Below are 26,552 nucleotides of genomic sequence, written 5' to 3' on the forward strand. Positions count from 1 at the left end.
GCAGTTTATTTTCAACTATTTCAAGTCAATCCAGTTGCTGACAGTCGAACACAAAAACTTAATTAAGCATCTTAGAGTGGGGCACACAAAAAAGTCAATAAGAAATAAAAAAAAAAAAAAATAATCGAAAAAAGAGGGAAACGAGAGCGGGATTCATCGATCGGCACTTGCTTGGCCCAGTTAGCCGCTCGGATTCTAATTCCAATTTCGATTCTGAGGCGAAAATAATGCGGCTGGGTCAACGGTGCGTATGCGCAATGCGGCACAACTGACTGGCCGTCGGCCAATTGGTGGAAAATTGGGTTATGTTTTGGGTTGAGGGGGAGTACTTGCAGCAAGTATCTGACGCATACTTGCCGCTTTAATCTCAGGCAAGTGATCTGCAGCATGCAACCGGCGACGACAGACGACTTTGCCGCAACTTAATTTAATTTTCCTTGTTTTTTTTTTCATGTTTGTTTTTGTTTTTGGCTATTTTTTTGTGATTTGCATCACGTAAAGTGGAACAACTAAATGAGGCGACGGTAGGGAGAAGGGGCTAAAACAATTGGCCAACTATTTGGCGGCTTTAATTGGCTTGCACAATGCCAGCGAAAAAGTCACACGACACCAAAAAAAAAAAAAAAATGATGCTTCAAAATGATACAAAAAAGTTCAACAAAATAAATTGACGCCGATTTGAACAATCATGAAATTAGCACTTTAAAATACTAACTCAAAATTAAAGTAAAATATGATACTAAACTATAAAAACAATCCAAAGAAAGTTTTTGTATTTTAATATGTAAAACCGTTGAATAAAATTAAATTCTTTTAAACGGAAATTAATAACATTATAATTGAAAAAAAAAACCTTTTCAGGCTCCACTGTGTGCAACCAGCAGTCGTAAATCTGGTGGCAGCCACAAGTTGCGGCCTGGCTTAATGGTGTCAACACCGAAAACCAATTGGCAAATGTAGATCTCGTGGCGCCCAGCCACGCCCCCCGGCCACCCCTCGCCCCAGCGACAATTGTCCAAGATGAGTGAGGAAGCAAAAAGAGGAGGGGGTAAAATTTATGGCTTTCAATTGGCATTGACAGCGATAATTGGCCGCGTGTGCCGAACTAAGCCAAGTCAACACGGAGCCAGAAAAGAGGGTTACCAAGTTGAAAATAAGAAAACGCACACACTCGTCGCCAATGGGAGAGAGAGAGGGGGGGGGAAGAGAGACAGTGGTGGCTGAGGGGGTCCAGAGTGCCGACATATTGACAGCACGCGGGCAGAAGAAGCAACAGCCGCAGCAGCAGCGACTAAATAATGTCCAATATATATTCGGCCATTAATCATCTTGGCCATGGCCTACAAAAGTAATGTATTTAAAACAGCCACAAAAAGCAGCGGCTACTTTCCTTGCAGCGCCAAAGAATCGCTGGCAAAATTTATGGCTGCTGATAATTAAATCTGGATCTTAATCGAAATGGGAATGGCTAAGAAATTTACAATCAACTAAAAAGAAGAGCAAGCAAACTAAATGTGCACAAGTATTTTGAGTGAAGTTTATCAAGTGTGTGAAATATTATGCATTGCGTTTTGTTTGAATTAAACAACTCATTTTGCAAATATTCATGGGAAACCACAACAAGCTACATTTACAAGAAGAATGCAAGCAATGGCTTTGATTTAATGTTAAATTGAGTTAACTAACTATGTTAACAGAATTTGCGTTCAACACAAAAATTAGTTTATTTGCTAGCTGAAGTAATTAAACAATGAATTGTGAAAAAATGCAGATATTTCCAGAAAACCGCAAAACAAGCGAAATTTTTCAGTAGAACCCACAAACACCAGCGATGTCCTAATACACTTGAAGAAACAGAAAGCATACTTTTGAAATCTCACACGTAACCCGCGAAATATGCAATCAATCTTAAGTGGGTTTTTTTTCAATCACTTTTTCATATCTCACCATTCAAATTAAGCGATGGCACTTTTTCGCTATTTATCTGCAAATTTTTTGTTTTTTTTTTTTGATGTTTTTAGTTTTTTCCCCCAGTGAGTACAACAGTACGTATGCGCATTGTCTGCGTTGTTTGTTATAATTTCAGATAAGTTGAGATTGCCGATTGTCGGTTACATTGTTTTCTTGTTGCGGTTGTTATTATGCAAATTTTGGCTAACAACCGCTTTCAAAAAAGGCGACCATAGTTTGAGGGGGGAGGGGGTTTGAATTTTAATTAACGTTGCGCATACGCCGCGTGGTACACCCTGCAACTGCCATCCTAGGTGTGTTCGATGCCGTTGGGCAAAAAGTATGCCAAGTAAATACTGTTTTCAAAACGAAATAATGAGCACACTTTTTTTTCAGCGTTTTCTGTTTGTTACTTGGTTGGTTTACTGCTCTTTTTTTTTAGTTGCCTTTTTTTTGTGTGCTTAGATGCAGGCAAAGTCTAAACACTTTCACTAAAAATCCACCAAAGGCTACACGAATTTCGTGTCGTACATGACAAACTCTCGACTCGATTTGGTTGGTATGCAGAGGGGTGGAAAGGAGGTGGGGTAGTGGGTGGGAGGACAGCTATATAAGTGACTTAAACAGCCTATGGCTCATCCTATACTCTTGGTACTAGTTCCGTGTAAATGGCTGCGAGTCTAAGCTACTCACTTATTATTTATTTTTAAAAAATATTGGCCTTGCCAATAATCATAAATTTTAAAAAACTATCTAAAAATATGTTATACAATAGTACTCATAATTATGTTTATGGTACTTACTCCATAATTTTCTCTAACCTTAAATATTTATAGGGCCTTATTTGCATTTAACGAAGAAGTTGCCAGCCCAAAACATAATGTTTTCCGAAAATAATCAGATTATGTGGAAAACCAATGGAAGTGCTAAGCCAAGTCGTTAGAAGCAATCCCCCATATCACTTATTGCCCAATTCCATGTGCCTCCAAGTACTTAACCCCACAAAATGCCGACAGACTTGACACCCCCAATACCACATAATTCCGCCGCAGACCAGAGCCAGCTATCCACTGTAAAATATCGACAACTATGACCAGAGAAATGGCTATGGAAGTGGCTGTATGTGTGGAGGGGAAAAAAAGAGACTCACTGGCGACATTGATTAACGAGTGCTTAGTTAAAGCGGCACTCAAACACGCGCTGCTAATGCCGCAGATGCCAGCAATAATAGTTGCAGATACACCAGCAACAACAACGCAGCAGCAGCAGCAGCAACAACGCAGCAGCAGCAGCAGCAGCAGCAGCAACATCAACAAACAAAAGTCAACAACAAGCGCGCACAATGAACGGGGAAATAAGCGACAACAAAAGTGCAATCATAATTCTCTCCGTTTTATTCGTCTTCAGATTTTTATGATGAATAATTGAATGGAATCTAGGAATAAGTTTGAAGGAGGGAGCACTATTTATTGCCATTTTCGCCATGCAACTGTGCAAATACTTTGAAATATGTTTATTAATTGCCAAGTGAACACCCTTCAACCCGCCGTTAATTTCAAGTTAGTCTGTTGCTCTTGGTATGTATGCAAATATATATATATATATATATATATATATATATATATATTTAAACATATATGAGGTGTATATGCGACTGGGCAATGACCTGGAATGCCCTAGTACGCGAATCTACAGCTGTGATCGAAGTAATCGTAGGGAGCTTAAGTAGCAATATATATCAAAACAAATAAAGTTATTTAACAATATTGCTAACGATTTAAGTGCCAAGACAATTGCATGTATAACTTTATATATTTATAATTATATATATAATAAAATGATTTAAATTAGCCAACAATTTAAGCTTACAATAGTACAATCCCGAGATTATGATATGTGTGCTCTGTATTTATTTATTGCTTGTTGTGGCCATAAAATTTAGTTATGCATTTATTGTTGCTGAAATTCTGCAAAAGTTGCCTTTGAATATTTTCTCTTACTTTATGACTGAGTGCACCTGTTTATTCTATTGTTGTTTTATATTATTGAATTGTTCTTACGCACTTAAATTGAAATTTTTCATTTAAATTTTAGATTGTAGAGTAATCTCCCAATTAGGTTTCCCTAATAATGATGTCTATTATTGGGCAATGACATATTTTCTACCATTGTTAATCTATTTATTTACATTCTGAAACAACATACTCCCAGCCGAACTTTGATCTTGTCGCATTACTTAATTAAATCAAATGAATCGGTTATTTATTTACTAGTCGGATTGTTCTATCAGCTTTGCCCTTTTTCACTTCGGTTTTAATCTCATATAAATAGATTTCGATGCGTTTATTTTTGGCAGTGGCTCTTTTTGTTTTTTATTTCGGCTCTCGTTTTTTTTTTTTTTTTTTTGTCTTGTCTAGAACAACTACAAATCACACTATTAGTGAGTCACGCTGGCCAACAACAAATTACGCACAGAAATAGCTTAAACATTTGGAGGAATATAGGGGGGCATACCACTGTATACTGTATATTTCGTATGATTCATTTGGCAGCCAGCAGCTGGTATTAAATTGTAAATTTGTTTCAAAATTGCGTTGGCCAAGAGGATAGTCATTTTGAGTCCAAAAACCTCTCTATAGAATAAATTAGTTAAAAAGCTCAAGCATTCCATCAATTGTTCGCCGTTTGCTAGTCGGAATTATTCATTACATTTTTTCGACTTCTTTCTACTGACTTGGAAAATTGCAAAGAACTTAATTTTTATTTTTTACTTTCCTAACAATATCATATTCATTGGATTCTTTTTAACTATATTATGCATTTTAGTCTTATTTTTTCACTTTTACTGCTTTTACTTAACAATATTTTCATTTTAGCTTAGATCATCAAATTTAATTTAATAAATGTTTTAACGCTGCTCTAGCTAAACACCCATTTACATAATTATGATTTCTAATTTTCAATTAATTTTGCGATTTGTTCATTAAGTGTTTGTTTACCCACATTTTAGTAGCACAACTCCTGCGGCATGTTGATGCGGCAGACCCAAATTGCTGTGACGTCTGAGCAACTGTTGCTGCTGCTGCTGCTGCGGTGGTCCATCCAAAGCGGATTTAATCAATTGAAAGGCCATTACACGCACTCAATTCCAGGCCTAATTCACAATAACATCATCTAAATCCCGACACAATCATAACGCGAGAGAGTCTAAGGCAAAACATTTAGCGCAGAAAGACGTGAAAATTTATAGTATTTCGGGGCAAACGAGAACACAAAGCCCGCGTTTTTGGCACACACGAAAAAAAAAATGAAAAGCATGCGGCATCCACGACAAGATCGATTCTACTGAAACCGCATCCATGAATCCATCGCCATGGCGAACGTGAATGGAACGGAACGCGGAGCCCGAAGCGCAGCGCAACCGAAGTGGGCAAAAAGCCGAAAAAAAGCGCTGGAAAAAATACGAGAAAAATTGAAAACGAAAAAAAGAAAAAATAAAAACGAGACTGTAAACTCTGTAGACTGGAGCCAGCGGAGCAAATAAAAAAAATAAAAAAAAGCCACCGAAAAAAAAATGAGAAAAAGCGGGACCGCAAAAGCGGACTCATGGATCGTATCGCTGGGGCCGCGATTCGAATGGGGTACGCTCGTTGTTCGATGATACGACGATGCCGATGGCTGATGCTCGCTCTGCATGCAAAGCCGCTGATAAAAATATATAGAAATCGGTGGAAAAATTGTGAGTGGAGGGGGGGGGGGGGAGCGTTGCTGCTTTCCGTCCAGGGGAGCAATAAATCGAATGGGTAAATAAATGGAAAAGTTAAATTGGAAATGTGTGTGCGGCGAGTGGCGCCATCAATTGGCAGGTACTCTAATCTGAGTGGCGTCATCTGGTGAGTTTCTTAAGTTTATGATGGCGCCACCTATAGTGTTCGAGGCGTAACCTTGAGACATCTAGCGGCAATTTTCATTTTACATGGAGCGCTTTTTACAATGTATATATAAGATTACATATGTAGAAAAAGGATTTCCCAGCTTAACGTACTAAATTTTCCAAAGTCTTTGTAAAACACTATCAATTTATTAATTAGCACCTGAGGCTAATTACTATTTAGACTTAGCTGAAATACGCTTCTAATATACTCTGTTAAAAATATTTATATCTATAAAGGGCTATGATTTTAAGGACTTAGTATTTAGATTGCTGGAAAGTTGTCTACGCCTAAAGCAGAAAGCAGTCTATGAGCAGAACGAGCAAGCCGTTACCCTTTTAAATACGAGTGTACATTTTATTTCACGCAATAGCTCCACCTATGTATAAGTAGCAATAGTGAACTAAACTCAAAGAAGCGCCACCTTTCGTTTTCTTCGTTTATATTCAAATGCTAGTATAACAGTTGTTTATTCCATAAATGTCTAAAAATTATCTCTAATAAACTTTTTCTGGTTTTTCTTGTATACTTTTATATGCGTATGTAAATTGAGTAAGCTTTTATTTATCGAACTTGAATTTAAAATTTTGAATTTAAAAATTAACGGCGTGCTCGATAACCTTTTATATAAGATTTTCCAAGCAAGTAAAGAAATGTAGGGAAATCAGAGAGAGTAACTAACTAAGGGTAAATAACATCGATTTTTAGCTCCACGCTTAGCACATAAAAGTGTTTCTTTTTGGCTAATGGGAAATATTTGTCTTTGTAGCAAGGAAATATGAATGAGCTTTAACTTTTAGTGATGAACTCACCCGATAAGCCCGTATCATTGATGCTCGACGTTGAGGTGGAGAAACCCGGCAGTTTCCGCCATCCTTTGCGACTCCAGAAGCTCCTTGCCTTCGATTCCGTTGCGGTGGTCTGAACCGTTTGGATGCCATTGCCGCCTGCAATCCGGTGATTGGGTCCCGGATCCTCGGCGGCTCGTATCCTGGCGCAGCTAAGTATCCTGCGACCACACGAGGCTCGCGTAAGGAAGCTGCTGCCGCTCTGGCCACCACCACCACTCATTCCAGCCTCATCGTATACAGTGGCCGCTCGCTGGAACGAACGACAGCTTTGTGTGCCCACGGTGGGCGTTTGGCGGGCGCACTTGATGTGCTGCGTTTTGCTCAGACGAAGGCTGCCAATGTAACTGGCACCGCTGCTGCCGCTAAAACCGCTGTCCAAGTCGCCGCATGTGGTGGTCAGCAGCTGCTCCACTCCGCCGCCAGGACAGCCAGGAGCTGTTTTGGTCCTTTTCCCCGCCTCACCGCCGCTATCACAGATGTTGTCCGCCGAGGCGGAGGTCAGTCGGGCCAAAATCGTCGGCGGTTGGCCACTGGCTGCCGTTACGCTCACACTGGGCTGCGGTGGAGTGGCCTCAGCTCCGCCAGATCCCCCCGATCCTGACCCCAGCGGTTGCTGGTCTATAGACTTGGGCGGACTCTCCGGCATCAGCATGGCCTCCACACTCAAATTGAGTTCGCCCAATATCTTGTGGTGTCTGTTCTGCACTCGACGCAGCTCCTCCTCCACCAGCGTCTGATTGAGCGAGCCAGCCGAATGGGAGCCCACTGTACTTCGCAGATGGTGCCCGCTGCTGGTCTGCAGGGCAGCCGCATTGATCTCCTCGTAGAAGTTCTCGCTCTGACCCATGCCCGATTTGGTGGTCAATTTGTGGTAGCGCGTTTGGTAGGACTGCAAGGTCGCCGGGCTCACTAGCTGTTTGTTCTTCTTGCCCTTTGAGAGCAGCGCTCGAATGGAGTTCGGTGGTGGCTCAGCCGTAGGGGAGGATGATGAGCTGGTGTCCACCACCGACGAGACTCGTCCAGCGCCTCCTCCTCCTCCGCCGCCGCCTGAAGAAACTGCACCCGGTACATTGGAGTGCCTCATGGCGGCACCGGGTTCGTAGTAGGCATACGAGTAGTCATGATGCAGGTGGACTATAAAAGAGTTTTAAATATTACAGTACATTTGGAGTGCAACCACATTGTATTTACCAGTGTGATGGTGGTGCGGCTGATGGCCGAGATTCCTGCCCAAAGTCTTGCTATGCCGCGCCGCCAGCTGCTTGAGATGATATGGTGATGTCTCCAAGGTCGCCGATTCATTGCAAATCTCAATGGCATCCGGATCGGGATCGGGATACCGGGGCAATTGCTGTCTCCTGCCAGGCGTTGTGTTCACCGGCGAACCACCACCACCGGTGATGGGTGGTGGATAGTCCGGCGGTGGTGGAAACTGCAGGCACTGCTTAGCCACGCCCCCGTGCACCGCCTCCAGTTGCTGTTGCTGTTGTTGTTGCTGCTGTTGCTGCAACTTTTGCTGCTGCTGCTTGAGTCGCTGCAATTGCGTCTGCTGTTGCGTATAGTAATTCTGATTCGAGTGCTGCTGCTGCTGCTGCTGTTTTAGCTTTGTGTGGACCAAAACCTTGCCGGCCACGCCCCCTCCCCCAACCACGCCCCCCTGGCCCGTCGTGGGGGCGGCCGTCGAGTTGCTGCCATTGTTGCGTCTGCTGCCCAGGCCCAGGCTCTCCATGGCACATGGTGTGGCTGATCCGCCAAAAGCTCTACGATCTACAAAGAAAGGAAAAGCGGGAAAACTATTATACAAATCTTGGGAAATGAGATGAACGATTTAAATTGAAAAATATGAAATAAAAACACCTTCTTATATGCTTTTTTCAAAAAAAAAAAAACTTAAGCTTATGAAATGTTCAACACTTGCAGTTCAAATAGTTTCATAAATATAACAATTAAATAATTAATAAAGCCAACACCTCAAGGTGGCATTAATTAACGAGCATAACATTTAGTTGAATAGAAATATGTACACATTGCAGCAGCTGTTCCTGGCAACGGAGAAAATGAAAACAAGTTCCTGGAACTTTGACCACTAAACTGGCTTAGTAAATGCGGTATTAGTGGTATTTGGCATTCGCGCCGCAAGATTCGAGTTCAGAGAGCCATTCCTTGCCACAATCCACATGTCGCCGTGATTAATTGCCGCTAATTCAGCAAAGTCTCTACTTCTGATGGCCAAAGGGTCGGCTGGCTGGCTGGCTCCTTTTTTTGTGGACTCGCTTCAAAGGCCCAGCCGAGCGGTAATTGAAAAGCCGGACTAAACGAGAAATGAGCCTGGCCAATGGCCACAAATGAGTCAGGTGGAGTCATGGCCAAGATGATGGATCCCCATCTGTCACAGGTGAGTATGCCATATATAAATGGGCTAAGAGCCCCAATGCGGAGGTTAAGTCGAAGTTCGACATGGTTTATGAAATTAAATTCATCTTGCAGTTAGGATTCATGAAACGTAATATATTTGAGAGGGAACATACTACAACAAGGATTGCAAAAATCTAGTGACAATCGCACCTTTGACATACCGAAATAGAAACACATCTGTGACGAAAAGTAATGTTATAACATAAATTTATTTATAATTCTAAGCGAACTCCCTCTTTTCTGCTGGAAATTGGATAATTGAGCGCTCTATTCCCTTTGCCAATAATTTTAGCTATTCTACTGCGAAAATAGGCAGCATTTCCACCGCTGACAAATGATAATGTCAGTTGTTGGGCAAGATTATGATCAAGATAAAGGACAGAACTGCAAGGAATGCCAAAGAGTTGGAGTTGCATGAGCAGAAGGTAGAGGAGGTCCGATAATGTGCAGGGTAACATAATAAAGTTGACGATGATAATGCCACCAAGTTATGAGTGGATATCCCAGGCCAAGGATTCTTTGTGGTAGCAGACAGAAATTCAATTGGTAATTTGAGTAGAGGTCCATCCCGGTTCTGGATTCTTGTTTATCCTCCAGCTAGCTCTTTCGCTCTCTCTCTCTCTCTCTCTCTCTCTCTCTCTCTCTCTGTTGGGATCGCATGCGATCTCTATCCTTTTTTCTGTAACTTGAGACAAGTCTGAGAACTGGACACGATCTCGTTGGCACAGCAGGTCCCCAAATTAGCGTCTAAATTTAGCTACTCAACAAATTGAATTGAGCCCAGCGAGGGGCAACAACGCATGTTGTCTCTTTCGCCCAGCATGCACCTCTCTCTTTCCTTTGAATATATTTATTATTTTTTGCGTTCCAGAGCCCTGTCTTAAGTTTTAAAGCTCTGCGTGCACTTGAAGTGGTGCAAGGGTTCGGCAGGGTATTAGGGGGATTAAGGGCTTCCAACTTCACCGGGGGAAAACATCAAAAAAACCCTAACGCATGCCATTGTCAACAGTCAGATACAACAACAATGAGGCGGGCAGTGGGGAGGGGTTTCAACAAGGGGGCAAGCCAGCGGCGGGAGGGAAGTAATGAGGAGGAGCCCGGGGTAGCCGGCAGTGAGAATGTGGGAGTTTGTCAGGGAGTAAACCACTCGAAGGGCAGGGCAAAGGATTCCCTTGGAACCTCTTGAGTTCCCCTTAAATCTTCACCCCTCCGAGATTCTCCTACATATACATACATACATACGTATTTATATATGTATATATCACAATATCACATAGGTATGCATCCGATGGGGGAGCCTTGAAGCTTCTGGCTAACAGGGTAAACTTTGTGTTTGCCGACGCTTCAACCCACTTACAAGGATTCATATGTATATGCGTGGCTGTTATTTTTTTATACACCGTACTCTCGTTAGTTTGCTTGCTTTTGTTTTCTCAACTGTTTCACAATTTTAACAATAACCCATTGCCAAAAGGTTAATCGGGTATATAAAACTAAGTGGTGAATTATGTAAAGATAATGGGAATGATACTATAAGTACCCCAAAAGCGGGAAAAGCGTAAAATATTGCAGTATATATTTTTAATATGGTTTCTTTGTTAAATATTTTCATAAATATCTTTTCGTTGTTATTAAGATCTCAAAACTGGGTATCTTTTAGTCTGCTTATCGCCTGGGCTTTCACAGCTTATTTCACCCTTGTTTTCTCATAATTTTCCTTCGACCCTCGAGCACATTTTCCGTACTTTCCCGAGGAAAGTGAACTGAAGCGAGTGGCAGTGATGCGAGCGAGAAAAAGCGAACAAAAGCCATCAAGCTGCGTCTTCCGCAGATGCGTTAAGGAAGTATTCACATCCTATGCCAATATTGCCGCTGCTCAAGTGACTTTCGCTGATTGATTGGGTGGTGACCCCGATGAAGCACTTAATTAGAAACACACGCATACGCGTTAACCGAAAAAAAAGGAGTTGCTGCAGCTGTGCCAGTACTTTAATGGGGGGAACCGAAGGCCAGCGAACAGCTTCCAACACTCGGAGAAAAAATAGCATAATTATTTCAGTTCTAGAAAAATAAATATATAAATGTTCAATATTATTATTAAATGAATTTCAACTTATTTAGGTTGAATATATTACAAGGGAATCTTTGTATCTATTATATATAATATATATATATGACTTAGTTTCTAGTTTTCGAGCAAATGGAATGGTCGGTCTACCCTTTTGTTTTGCCAGTGCAGCTTCCCCTTGGCCGTTCTTCGAGTGGCTGAGTGGCGCGTGTGTTCTGCCACAAGGGGCAGGGCAACAAGAGCGAACAGAACCGAACAGATCCGAACAGAAACGCATTGCAATAATTATATGCTGAGGCAGAGCAGCAGCAACTGCAACAGCATCAACAACTGCAACATCAACCCCAGCAGGCTGGCTGGCCCCTGCAAAAAAGTGTTGCATGTTCTTCTATCATATTTGCAATTTATGTGTCGCCAATTCACTCAGACTCCCCCTGCCGCGCCCGCAGCTCCTGCTGCCCCCCCGAGAGTCGTCCTCCCGATTGTGCAGCGGATTCCCCCGTCCGTTTATGGCATGTTGATGCCCGAGTGCGAACAAGTAATTAGAAAACATATTTCGAAATTGTTTCGCCATCCGTTTGTGCAACTTTGCGGCTCGCAGCTGTGCTGAACTCAAGGGGTAAGAAATTCCGCTCCGACTTGCAATCTTAAAGTTCAGCGATATTGCACGTAGTTATTCCCTTTTTTAATTTCTCCGAAATGTATCTTTTGATCTTGCCTTGAAAGAACTTGGAATTCATTTGGCATGGGCTTAACGAATAAATGACAAATTATAAACAGATCAGAATAGGGAAAGTAAATAATCATTGAGGAATTATATTTGAAGGGCTAACAAATGATTCTCTTGTTTTTTTTTTTTAAGAACTGAAACTAATAATTAAGTTTGAATGCTGACATCTTATAATTCTAAATTTTGGCTTTCGATATTTAAAATCCCTGTTAAATCCATTTCGAGTGTTATCCTTTGAAACTGAAAGCTTCATTTCGAGCGTTTGCTCGATATTAAATAGATAATCCGATTTTAGGACCAATTAAGAGGAAACCCCCTTTGGGACAGGGTTGCCAGGCTAAAGGAAAGCTGGCTTTGGGTGGTTTCCTGCACTGTTGTCACTCGCTTTCGTTGATTGTTCTGCTGGGTGCATTGACTTGCAACGCATCCCCTCGTTTTGATGTGAAACCCCCGCGCCCCCTCCACCCTGCGCCCAGCCATGCAACCATTTTTCCCCGCATTGCGTGCTGCATTGTCAACAAGTGCGAGTGAAATAAAAACCCGGGACAAAAAAATGCGAACAGGCAAAGTGAAAGGAGCAAAAAATGTTAAAGGGAGTACAGAACATACAGACTATGGGAGTTTTTCTTTTATATATATTTTTTTTTTGTTTTTCATATAATTCTAGAGGATAAGGAAAATGGGGAAGAGCTAGTTGCCCCTTAGTTGCATCTATACATCCTTCAACATGATTTCCCTGCATTTTTCCGCATTTTTCACCGTGTGTGTGTGTGTGCAAGAAAGTAAAATGAATGCAGCCAAAGGGAGTTGTTGAGTTGAATTAATGTTAATTATGATGATCAGTGATGTGGGAATAACTAGGTAGCATGTACAAATACATTTTAGTCTATATTTCAATTAAAAAAAAAACCAAACAAAATATAAAAAGCCCCATATAGATATTATTATATTATGCTATTTTATATATTTCAACCACCTCTAATGATGATAATGATGTTTTGCTCGCCCAGATGTTTAGGGAAACAGGTAGAGATAATGTCAGCTATGATGTGCGCTATCTCTTGGTTACCAACTTTTCAAACCCCTCCCCCCGGCGTCCATGTGCAACCCCCCCTTTGGAACTCCCCACTTCATTCATTCTTCATTGGCCGATAAGCAACATTGGCTGCATGTGCAACTTTTCCTGCTCTTTTTTTTTTTAGGCCTGATCTGGCTTTCAGCTTTATCTGTGGCATTAGCCTCCTTACCACGGCACCAAGTTTTTTTATTTTTTTTATTTTGTGTATTCTGGGCATGCTAAAGTGTCGTTTTCATTGGAACATTTTGTCAATTGCTTCGCTTTCACTTTTGTCCTCACATTTTTCATTCAAGTTGACTTCGATTTTTTGTAGAGAGTTTGGTGTTCGATTAAAGCTGCTCTAGCGATTAAATGTTATGGGGATTGGTTAGAATTAAACATAAAATTAAAAATGGCATTACATTTATTTCGAAATGTTTGTATCCATTTTAATACCAAGACTGTCCTTTTAATGTGTTTCTTTGAAGAACCTTTGAATGCACTTGCTAATCATTGTCACATCTTTATGGGGATTCAGGGTCAAAGATCTGTACTTTCCCCCTGCTTTTCACAGTTGCGTTTTTTTACACTTGACAACGAATTATGCAAAATGTGAGTTTCCCGAGGGGGACTTTTCCACACTTCTTTTTTTTTTGTTTTTTGTTTTATTCTTGGGAAGGATTTCGCGCCGTGTTTCGTAATTTTGTAAAGAGCAAACTACACATGCTCCACATAATTACATGGCTGGGGATCGGAGTTTCAGGGCTGGGGCATTCGTCCATTGTTTCCACCATGAAACAATGCCACATGCCGCATGCCACGCATTGGATTGGGCATGGGTCACCTTCGCTCCTCGTCATCTGAGTATAAGTATGAATATAAATATGAATAGGTAGATGAATACGAAACTGAATCCGAGTTTCAGCATCCACATCTCCATCTGCATTTGCCAACGTCGCCAGCTTCGTCTCCTTTATTTTGTGCACTCAAGCGCCTTTTACTTTGTGCATAATTTCTTGGGCCCATGTGGGCGGGTGTTGGGGATTGGTGGGCGGTGGGCGGTGGGTGGTGGTTGGAGGGTCGTAGGTTTTTGAGAGGCTAGCGAAGGTCATTGGCCCGAGATTTCTCGGCATTAGATCTTAAGATGTGCCACTGGTCAACGGATGTGAATTATGCATAGTCCTTTCCTGCTGAAACTTTCATCGTCTTTGGGGGTTTTTCCTACTGGTAATTAAACTTGGCATATTACACGTAAAACAAATCTATCCTTTGCCTTGTTGCATAAGTTCTATATTAGTTCCTTGTTTCAGGTGTATATTTATTTGTAAATTGTCTTTTTACTTAATTGTTTTTCTTAAATTTATCTATATTTTTCTTAGTCTAACAAAATTTAAATTATTTTTCTTACCCATCGGTTCATATTTTGTTTATATTATATTTTGTTCATATTTTGTTTATATTTTTTATTTGATACATAATTAAAAATATAACTAAATATATAGATTTTCTTGAAGCTAGTGTCATAACTTAACACAAACACTTATTTTCCTGTAACCATATGTTCCTCGACACCCGTTTCCATTCCCGATCTCAGTGCCATTGCGTTCTGGTTTTATTGTGCTCATCTATCTCTATGCATTCGAGTATTCCAACACCCGTGTTCGTGTGTTCCATTAAGAGTAGCTCTTGGGCATGAATGAATGCCATCATGCTCGTCATCTTCATCGTCAGTATCCCACTTCCCACTTTCCACATTCCCCTTGATAAGGACAAGTGCTATATGAAGCTAGGTTCACATGGGACTCCCCACCGAACCCCGAACCCAAAGCCAAAAACCCTTTTGCGGAAAAGCCAACAACGCTGGGGTGAAAGTAAAAATTACACTTGCAGCGGGTGGCATTCCCCCATATACTACATGCATACATATATATGTATATAACATTTTTTTCGTTTTTTATAATTTTCCTTGTTTTTTTTTTATATATATTTTTGCAAAACGTCAAAGAGAGAAACGTTGACGTTTGTGGTCCTCGCATCCGAATGACAGGGGAGATGCCCCGCGAGTTCGTTAAACCTTCAAGCATCGAAGTTTTCATTTCTTTGCCCACCAGGAGCAACTAAATCCTTGGGTCCTGTTCCTCCTCGTGATTCTTGTTTTCCTTCGCTTTTTTTTCCCAGTATTTTTATAGCCTGCGCAGGTCGCGACTCCCTAACAGATACTTTGATGCCAAGTGCTGGGTAGCAGTGGCAGCACCCTCCCGAATCCATGGTAACACTCGAAAAGTTAGTGGCGCTGACAAAGCTCACACGACAAGAGTCAATGACTGTTGTCCGGATCCCTGGGCTCCATGGATACCATACGATCCATGGGCGGCGGCATGGTCTGAGCGCCAACGGATTCACCTGCGGGTTAAACAACCCGGCGAGTGCGTTGCGTTAAAATTTAATTAACAGTCGACAGCACGCACTTTTCCAGTGAAAAGGTGGAAAAGCTGACAGCACTTGAAACCTCGCCAATTGATATGCACCTTGATTCGGATCCGGCATTTTCTAATTGCAGCCAACACCTTTCACACACACACACACCGCGCCCAACTCCACTCGCACATCAATTAAAGTCTTAAAGTTAGTTTTTACTTGACATTTGGATACCCAAAATGAAAGGCAGTTAGTTGGCATCATCATCTGCATAGTTTTTAAATGAATTTTAATGGAGTGATAAAAGAGATAGAGGTAGAGGTATTGTAGGTTGCATTAAAATATTAGTTTTTAATCTACTTATTTTGTGTGCTACTATTCTGTAGGCCATGCACTTGCAGTACATCTTTTACTTATAAATTGCTGGAATTTTCCGCAGATTTTCTTCGCACTCAGTCAAGTGTGAAGCGAATGGCACACCATTTCCTCCCGCTTCTCTTCTCCCAAGATTACAGAGACTTGTCTGCTAATTGTAGCCTGCGGAGTTGAATTGCAGGGTTAGATGGGTTTATCTAACACCTGTCACTTGATTGTCAATCTGACACGCGATCGAGGGAAGCGTCATTAAGCAGACTTCAGGTTTCGAGATAGTCAGGCAACAAGTTAACAAGTTGCTCCGTCGGGACCTCAAGTTCTATCCCAATTAATATATACAATTATGAAATAAATATGAACACACCCGATGCCCTTTTCAGACTTCCCTCAATTGGAAATGAAGAGCAGTGTAAAGGGTGAGTACATATCACGAAATTCCTGGTATCATCACTCCACACACACACCATAATTACGTACATATAGTTTCGTGTCTGGCTCACTTGACACCTCCTAAATGATGTCCTGCCCCGGGGGCAGTGTCCCAGTATCGGATCGCACACTATCCCACTACCCAAAACTCATCTCGGACATTGTGCGCTAATTGATTTTGCCGCTTAAGTTTACAACGCGTAAATTTCCCGCTGAAATGCAACCGAAACCGCATCCAATCCAGCCAACTGGATGCCATGTGATGCGGCTGACCTCGAGTGTCCACTTTCCGCTGTCTGTCTGTCCATTGTCCAGTGCACAGTTGATGGTAATCGGCTTATGACCGCCTGGTTATTGTGGTTTCTCCGACCCAGAGTTTCCCCCTTTTCAGCTGGACTTTTGGTTTTGTTTTCCTCCCCCCCGCCTCTTTTGTTTTTGTAAATGATATGCGTGCAAAAGTGACAGCGCTAATGGGCAGCAAAGGCTGTCCTACAGTTGGGATCCATCTCAAAATGCACAGGGCAAAAAAAAAAAACAGATGACTACATCTAAGAAGTGGATCAAAAGATGGATTGTAAGTCCTTCATATAATATGCAATCGAATTACATTTTCTTGTGCTAGATAGATACTTATTGTATATAATATACAATAAGCAAATCATTTTCTTTCGGTGTACGCTCGCCGTGGTCCATCTGCCGCATCCTAGAGCTTGATGAGACCGAGGATGATGCGCTCAATCAGATGCGCCCAATAAACTTTGCGGCTACTTGGCATTGTTCGAATGCCGCAACGGCTGTTCGGCGGCTCCAGGATCGGATCGGGTTGGTGGAGGTAGCGGGTGCGGAGCAGATCGGGCGGCCGGAATCCCTCACTAAGTGGCCAAGTGGTGTCCCACCAGTTGTTTGTCGGTTGATTGCTGTTATGTGCTGGTATGCAGCGCTTAACACGCCAAGTCAATTAAATGTTCGCTTCCGCAACTTGGCGACTTGGCCAAAAGGAAAGTGTAGCAGCCAGGAGGACTTCAGTTGGAAGCGATGCACTCAGCGAAAAGAGTCACATCGATTCTTTGAGGAACTTGATGATTGAACTTTCATGTCTTCGAAGCTCTTGTTCTAACAAATTATGGTCATAATACAAGTAAGAATAGAAGAAGCCAGTTACTATTTGTTGATAAAATTACCTTAATTGTTCGTATTATCAACATTTTATTCAAGTGCATTGCTGGCTTGCCACTGGCAACTCAAAGCAGCAACAATGAGCTCTGTGTGCAACTCATGTTTGATGTATCACACACTTGGACGTGGAATTGGATGAGGATGGAGAACCGAAGCCAAGGATATGGATATGGTTATGGATGTGGATGTGGATGTGGATGTGGATGGATGTGAGCACTGGACAAAGTGTCGATGAAGTGTTTATGGCCAAACAGCAAATATTCGCGGAGCAGGAGAACAAGGTGCCTGCGTTCCTTTATGAACAGCCATTGTTTTTAGCAATGGATACATGTACATGCCTTTCCAGCCCAGCAACACTACGATGGCGATGGCGATGGGGATGGGGATATTGATCTGGATCTGGATACGGATCTGGGTTGTTGCCACGGTGAAAGTGATACACTTAAGTGCCTAATTGATTGACCAGCGAAATTGTTGGCATTCCCGTGGAATTATATTTATATATTTTCATATTATATTTTCTTTGTTTTTTCTCTTTTGTTTTGTTTTGAAGATCTTTAAAATACTGATTAAACATTTTTAGATGTTAATAATAATGTATTTTTTAAAGAAAAGGGGAACTCTTTTTATTAGGGTATGCACTTTGGCCATTTATGTAATGATTTACTTTGCAGGGGAGGAAAGAAGGAAGATCCCCCGAGCAGCAATTTCTGGGGGAAGAAGAAGGGAATCCCCAGATGAGGCAGTGACTCGACAATTACCGCACTCAGCATTGGGCATTCAATTTGCGCCGCGTCATCGTTTGCAGCCATTAGAAGCCGTGGAAAACGCAGCAGAAGTTGCAGTTGCAATTGCAATTGCAGCTGAAGTCATCGCAGCGGCATTAACAATTAATGTGCCACAGCTACTGCTGCTCCACTTGGCTTCACTTCGCTGCACTTCAATCTCGGACAGCTTTCGGCTAACTCTGCACACAGAGGAAAAAAAAAACGTAGGGCAAAGAAGTTTCATGAAATATCAAAGATTACATTTTAAAATTCGGACTATATTTTTAAAACAGCTGCAAGACTGCTTTGTTTAAAGTTCAATAAAATCGATGTGATTCTAGCTGCATTTTTTTTTTTCAAGTGCATTAACCCTCCTTCTGCCAGACGTTCATTAAAAACGTTTAAAGCGGCGGGTAAATTATAGTAATTGCGCATACGCCGCGTTAGATGGGCATGACAATAGCAAATTGTTTGGCATATGACAAAATGACACCCGTGCAAGGAGAGCTCCTTCTTCTCCTCCTCCGTGGCCACCATTCCTTGGCAGACTTGGATTCCCCGGAAGCTGCCATCATCTGAGAAGAGTAAGCTCCGCAGATTAGTTCTGTCTGGCGAAAGTTGAAAGTCGAGAAAAGTTGGAAGCTCAGGTAAAAATAAAAGAATTATCAATTGACATTGCTTAAAAAATTATAGATTTATATGTACATATATTAAGCCAGTTTCATTTTATTAAATAAAAATAGCGAGGCACCTAAGCAGCTAATATAAAATCAATCAACGCCACAAGCTCCATTCCGCTGAGCGGCAAAACCAAACTTTCCCACATTACAGTTTACACAAAATCCCCATTTATTTGACTAGTAACGAACGCCCCTGCACGGCCCTTTTTTTGCGCTGTGGCCTGTGGCACACATAAATTAGCCGGCACTAAAGCGAGTCAATTTCGCTGCACATTATGGCTCAAATTATCAATGCCCATAAAGTATTTCCTCTTTGGCCCAACCGAGGGAAAAGTTAGTCCACAAAAATGTTCAAGCAAAAAAAGCTGCCTCCACACAAAATGCGTTCATCACGTTTCCTCTTCGCCGTTTTCCGTGGATTTTTTTTCCGTTTAGTATGAAATAAATTTAAGGAAAGAGTTTCGTCCTCTTTGGGAAGAATCATCGGGGCGCAGAAGACTGCAAGCTGAGACGCCCACAAATGCTAACAAGTGAGGGAGATGGCAAGTGAGCGTGCGAACGAGAGCGCGATATAGAAAGGGACAGAGCGAGGAAGATGCTGCGAATCTTCTGGCTTCACGCTTCAAAACATAAGCTTCCTTGGCACTTAAAAAAAAGCATTAAACAGCCAGTAAAAAAATTAAATAAAATAACACAAATATGCCTAAGTTAATATACTTATTCTCTTTTTTTCTAACAATTTGAAAGTAAATATTGTTTGATCTGAACAAATTTCTGGAGCACTATATTTACATTATTGAACTTAGAACGAACGAGACAATTTTTTTATGGGTTTTGATTTATTTAGTGTGTAGTGTGTTTTTTTTTTTGTGTATACCTGCATTTCTCCCGCAACACCGTTATAAATAAATGCACGTATTGCCATTACATTTCATTGTTCAGCCAACAGCTGCCAGCCTCGAGCCCCAAGTCTGCAGTCCAGCCCCCCCCCCCCTCCCCCTCACCACATTCTTTCCGCCTCGGTGGAACAGCCCCTCTGGAGGCTCGGGGGCATCCCAATCCTGTTGCCTAAATGGCGTTAAATATGGCATTGATGATCATTATCAGTGAACCGTCTGAATCCGCATCCCGTTTTCGACCCCTGCACCCCCCCCCCCCCCCCCGCCACCACCATCCAATTCACGTTGCCATTTTTTGGTGTAATCCAATAGCCCCATCACGTCCAGAGCTTTATGTTGAGGTGTTAAAAATGTTTTCTTCTTCGGCTTTACTTTTTTTTTTTTTTAATTTTTTTTATTTTTGTTTCTTCGCTTAACTTTTTTGTTGTGCAGGCGCTAATGAAGTCGGGCGGCTGGCAATTCAAATCGTAAAAAGGAAAAGAACATTTCTCGTCACGAATTAATATTTGCCATTCCCTTGGTTACACCTTTGGTCGCCAGGGGCGTGGCTTCTATATGAGAACGATCCTCATCCCCAGCCTGCAACGCGCTTCATCCCCACTATCCCCCCCCCCCCTCCAACGAAGTGGCAGCCGTCTAATGAATGCTCCTCCAACGCCTGTTGCGGCTGCTGCTGCTGCTGCTTCATTTCCCGATATCGGGAAACGCCTACCCAGAGGCTCATTTATAATTTTACGCGAATTGCCAGAGATACATATTCCCCCTTTGGGATCCCGATCCCAAGTTTGATCCCCCCTGAAATCCGCGGAGCTGGCAGTTGCAAGTTCACGATCGTGCTGCACGTTTTGTGGCATTATTTACGGATACTCTGCGAGTGTAGATGTGTACTGAGAGAAAAAAAGAGGCGGATTAGGGGAGGAGAGAGCAAGTATTTCATTTGAAAATAAAACACTTATATTACATTAGTTAAATTTAGCAGCAGAACAATGGTCTTCTAGTTATTATAGCTACTGCATATCAGATAATCGACAAGATAGTCGAAAATAACTATTATTTTTATTATAAAATGCATATATCAGAGATATTTTATTCAATACGAATTAGTAACAAATATAATGCTATTGAATATATTTACTTTGATTGACAACATTTTTGTGCAGGAAGCTTCAGTATTGAACTGCAAGTTATTTGGCGCTGCCTATAATAATTTCCAAAATGATATATTATATAATAGTTGTTTGTCTTTTTTTCGTGTGCAGATATTCGAACTCTTTGTCCGTCTAACAAGTTGCCGATTGGCCTGCCACCGCTCTTAACCCGCTCTCTTAACCCCCTGTCGCCGTTCTACTTGCACATTAACTCCTCTGCCAATAATCATAATAATTTACGACCACCCAACAGCGGATTTCGCATTGCAAAGTGGGAGAAGCCTTTTTGTAGGCACTTTGTTGCCTTTTCTCTTCAGCTGCAACAAGGGGCGTGGCTCAACTGCGTGCAGCAGACACATCTCGAAATGGATTCACTGCGAACTTAAATGCAGATCACAGTGGGCACTCGATGGCGAACAATCGCCCATCACAGTGGGACCATTATACTGAATAATTAAACACAAATAATTTACTCAATACGAATCCCTAGACAATTGGGTCGAGGGCCCTTTTAACCGAAGCGTGATCAATCCTCGAGTTTCACTTCGCACGCAAAAACTAAATCCGAACTTTGGGCCAACTTTAGTTTTGCACTCGATCGACGTCTAGACACATTGGTCCATTGAGAGTTTGGCGAGCAGAGGTAAACAAATATGAAGTACTGAAAGAAATTCCAGTTACCTGTTCATTTTACAAAAAAAAAGAGAAAAAAATATTTACCTTTTCTATAATTAAGAAAATAAAATATTGTACAGCTATTGCAAATAGTTTCTAAATATATTAATTGAATTATATATGTATGCATGTGATTCTTTTTGCAGTGCAGTTTTAAAACTTTTCAGATTGATTCGGGCACATAGCTTTGGCCATAGTAAGCCATGGTTTGGGCGTTTTTGTTTGAGAAATGGCCGCTTCATTAGAGCCCAACTTTGCACATATTGTTTGCATACTACTGCCGTTTTTTATACGATTTTTCATTTTAATATTTGTTCAATTGCGCGTAATTAATCGATTTATAAGGCATTGTTTGCTCTGCCATCGCTCAATTCTCGTCGTTTTTTGTATGTACGTATGTATCTACACCCCCCCCGTTTTATTTCCTTTTGACTGTGTTTAACCGCAAAATTCATTTCAATTTGCGGTTTTAGTTAGGATACCCAACAAGCGCCAGCCACCTGACCCGAACTCAAACCCAATCCAAAGCCAGAACCCTTGCTGCCTTACCATCTCATTTGATTGTGCGGTTAGTTTTGGGCCCGTAATTAATACAATTATGTACCGCCAACAAATTGAAATCAATTTCGTCTGATGGGACCAACGTCAGGCAGCTGGAAGTCGCCATTCAGCAGATCCCTACTCTGTTCCTCGTCTTCTTCGGCCGGCGGGGAAAGCAATTTTCATAAAAGTTCCTCATCTCGGCTGTCAAAGGATCCAAGTGCCGCGGGAATCGCTGCCTCCGTGAGTGAGAAAATGATATTTAAGTGCATTTTTTTTAGCGCGCTTTTAATGCAACGAATGGGTAATGCCCTTAAACAAGTCAATGATTAACATAAATTTAATAATTTCAACAGCTAGTGCATGTAGCATGGTCATTTTTATGTATGGGATAACTCGCAGACAAGTTACAAAAATGTTTAAGTTCTAAAAAATAAAGTAACCCCAAATCACCTTATGCATAGAAAATTTCTAATTTTTAATCTCAATTATATTATGCGTGAACATTATTTTGCTTAACAACTTTAACCATTGGTTAAATTTCGCATAGTAGACTGGTGCAATATTTGTTGCAAGTTTTTTGCCCAGTCCAACAATGTACAAACGATGATGGCCAAAGCTCCTGTCTGCCAGTTTTTCAATTCTCATTTCCGAGCGCCACCAGCCAAGTCAACAAACCAAATTGCCAGAGTGTATGAAAAGTGTTGACAAACACGCCGATGTGTGCGAGTGTGGGAAAGGGGTGTTTGATGCCAAACAAACAAAGAACCGACTGGCAGGAAGGCTGGACGGCAGGCCGGCAGTGTGGAACAGGAGCAGGGCATAAAAAAAAATGATTTAAACAAATGAAAGAAGAGAAGAAACAAAAAACCAGAGCAAAACGAAGCGATTACATAAATTCATTAAAATTAAAATGTTTGCCAAATGGAAGTCATGCAAACAGCAGCCACAAACAAGCAAACAGAAGGCATATCCAGATAGACGGAAAAAGGACCGGGCATTTGGGCACCGAGGATGCAGGACAGTCGTTACAGAACACCACACAGGAGTTGGAGTTGAAGATACAGATGAAGCTGAAGCTGCAGCCGGAGCTGGACCATCTATATCTATATATAGATGGAGGCCGGCATATGCCAGATGTCAGTTGTCGAGGACCCAACGAGTCGAGACGAAATGGAACGTATGCAGAAAAGGAGTCGCGTCGCAATACGGAGTCTGAAATTAAACTGTATGCAAATGCGAGACAGCGCCGCCAAAACGACCGGAAAATCCGATACCTGCTACTTTGATTTGTTGTTATTATTGGGAAAAATTAAATAAATTTAAGTAAGATAAGTACGATTCAATCGGTCAAATAATAGCCTATGGAAGTATACCCATACTTAAAGGCACACTTAACGTACTTTTCGTATTACTTTTGAAGGTAATGCAATACAAACTGTGAGATAATATATCCGGATCATTTTGCCTAACATATCCGCATGCCAAAGTGTATGTGGATTAATCAGAGTCACTGACTTTCGGCCAGTCATTCAAGTGGGAATGGAGAATCGGTGGAAGCCTGTTGGCTAAATATGTATGTTGCCAGGCAATTCTAGGACTAGACCCCTTAGCACCCAAACAGCGAATCCCCTTGCCCACTTCCATATTGGCAACAATAAAACACTGTGAATGACAGACAGGGAAGTTCACAAGTTCAAATGCAGACGCGGCTTAGACAACAGTCCGAATGTCCAACGGAGCACGATGGGGTTGAATTTTACAGATTATAGTACAGTACAGTACAGTGGTTCCAAACAAATTATACTCGTTTCTTTTGAAAAATAAAATAAAAATAAAATTTTAAAATTAATGTGTTTCTACCTTACAAGTAATACTACTCAAATATCTAAGGCAATAATCATGCTGTTTGCAACACTGTTTTATCCGGCACCCGCTGCTTAAGGTGCATATGTATGTATGCTATTTAATTGTTTGTTTGTACGTGGGCCAAATTGCAATGCCATTTACAGGAACAGCAACAACATGAATAACTGCAACAGCAAACTTCTTTTCAAACTCCTTCTCATTTTTTTCAAGCCCGTTCTTCATTCGCACAAAATGATGCGTATAAAATGCGCATAAATAAAACGGTTTGTAGCCCGAGAGAAAATCGAGAATAAAATGGAAATCAACGACTCCTAAATGCTCTACCCAAAAAGGTATATCTATTGATAGAGGATAATTTTAAAACAATTATGCTAATGCTCTCAATATTTAAAGACATGCATTGCCTTTAAAGCAGTAGCTAGCATTTAAAATAGAGTTTTATGTTGTATTATGACAGTTACTAAAGAAAATAATAAAAGAAATAAATGAAGTTAGGTTTTTATATAGCATGTTCAAGCTTTTTTATCCCACTTTACTTTCAGTGTATTGCAGTCTTAAGCTAAACGGTACTTGTTCGAAATACCCTAAACAAAAAATGGCCCGCGAAGAGTAGCGGATAAAAAATGCCTTCGAAGGCTGCGCATGCGTGGAGCTTAAATGCTTTTGGCATACGTCAAGTGCCAAGCGTTTCTGTCTCTCTCCGCCGCCTATGCCCGTCTCTCTCACACTCTAGCCCCATCTCTGTCTATGTCTGCGTATCTGTTCCTGTCCCTGTCCTTGTCTCTTTTCCTGTCCAAAGTCGCATCCGTGTCTGGGACTTTGGTCCGTGAGCCGAAGTGACGTCTCGTTTTCGATGTTGCCTCGGCAACAAAATGTCATTCGTTGCGCCCGTTGCACGCATTCCTGCACCCATCTCCACCCTCTCCACTCAAGTCCTTGCACTGAGAGAAATTACTGCTGATTTCTCATGTTTTCAGTTCGAGCTACAGAGTTCCTAGCTAAAGAATAATTTTCAATGTTTTTCTATTATAAACATTATAAATTTTTTTTTTTAATTTTTTTTAGAATTTCTCTCAGTGTGCATATCCTCATGCGTTTGGCGTTTCGCATTTTTCTTTCCGTTGTCTCTGGATTTATTTTATTTTGTTTTTTTCACCGCTTCAATTAGAAATTCATGATTCGTGGCGATTTCTTTATGCCCGTAACGGGCTGATGAGGCAACTCTGCTGTTTATTTTCACTGCATTAGGGTTGCCAGGTAGCCGGGCGAGCGGTGCAGGAAATCGCACCTTTGCCGGGATATTGGTTGTATTGGGTATTTGGCTTGGAGGAGTGGCTCAATGGAAATTTATACCAGTCGACGACATCATTATAAAGTTTAATTTCCTTCGTCCGTTAGTTCGAAGTTAGCGTTTTATTTTAGGTTCTTCGGCTTCAAGGGTTCTCAAGGGATTACGTGCATTCAAGCCAGTTAGCTTCCCCTTTCCTTTTTGTGTTTATAAGCAGGAAAGGTTTCAATTACAGGTCCTTAAAGTGATTTAATTTTGTAGCTTCAAGCCTTAAGATTTATACAAACAATAAAATGCGAGCCTAAAATCTGCAATATTCCACTAGTTCAATTTCGATCGGCAACAATCGGATGCCAGTTGGCCTGGCGAATTGCATTTAATTAACAAACAGACTCCGACCCCCAATGGTCGTTATCATCGTCATTATCGTTTGCATTCTGCATTTTGCATTCGAAATGAAGTCATTACAACGACGGGTCCTCCGACACTCATTATATAATGCTGATAATTTCATTAAATTCGCAATCGCTCAATAAAAAATTGCAGCACAGACGTACGCACTTGATTTTCTCATTTATTGCTGATGAAGTGGAAATGAAAAAGCCGGGCTAATTTGTCGTTTCATTTTAATGGCGGATATTGTTGATATGTTTTCACTGGAGGGGGTATAATTAGAAATATATGGTAGGAATCGTAAAACCAACAACATTCTTGCAAACTGCATTAGAAACGATTTGCAGTGTTGCACAAGAAGAAAGCTAACAAATTAAATAGGACACAAATGTTGGTGCAGCTCGACACTTATCAGTTTTCTTTTCGATTGCGTTCAAGTTGCCGAATCTCCACTGTAGTTGGCTGGTAGGGGAAAGTTGTTTAGAACAGCACTGCAACCCGGCAAAGACCCCTCAAAAGAGAGCGGCAATAAAAAGCCATTGAAGTCAACTCTAGTGCAAAAGTCAATGAAACTTTTATTACCAACATGCCACACACACACACAACCAACCCACACCCACATGCAACTTGGCAGAAGGATTAAGTTAGGTTAGCTAACCCGTGCAGGAGGCGCCACAAAAGAAGTGCAACAAACGACTTTTGTTTCAGGCAAAAGTTGCGTAAAGAAAAGGCATAAAAAAAAACTCATGGCTTAGTGCATCACACTTAGTCCTGCCCCACAGGAATTTGAAATCCGCCCTCGCCAGGAATGTCAACTCTGAACTTTTTGCAATTAACCCACGAGAAGTGGCCTACATAACGACTAAGCTTATTTTCCCCCTTATTTCGCAGA

General features: G+C 41.4%; 1 protein-coding gene across 2 annotated transcripts in view; it reads right to left on the bottom strand.

The window, feature by feature from the left end:
* Window positions 1–26,552, bottom strand: part of CG43658 (uncharacterized protein) — a 105,012-nt gene that overhangs the window by 69,988 nt on the left and 8,472 nt on the right. The window contains exons 3-4 of one of the 2 annotated variants that reach the window (NM_001272714.2): window positions 7,925–8,500; window positions 6,695–7,867 (exon numbers count right to left, since the gene is read on the bottom strand). In NM_001272714.2, the coding sequence (NP_001259643.1) occupies window positions 6,695–7,867; window positions 7,925–8,462 (1,711 nt within the window). In that variant the 5' untranslated portion in view covers window positions 8,463–8,500. Of the gene's footprint in view, window positions 1–4,953; window positions 5,299–6,694; window positions 7,868–7,924; window positions 8,501–26,552 lie in introns of those variants that run through there. The other variant, NM_001169309.2, reaches the window with a different exon arrangement.

The sequence above is a fragment of the Drosophila melanogaster genome, chromosome X (assembly GCF_000001215.4).
Source record: "Drosophila melanogaster chromosome X".
NCBI classification, from domain to species: Eukaryota; Metazoa; Arthropoda; class Insecta; order Diptera; family Drosophilidae; genus Drosophila; species Drosophila melanogaster.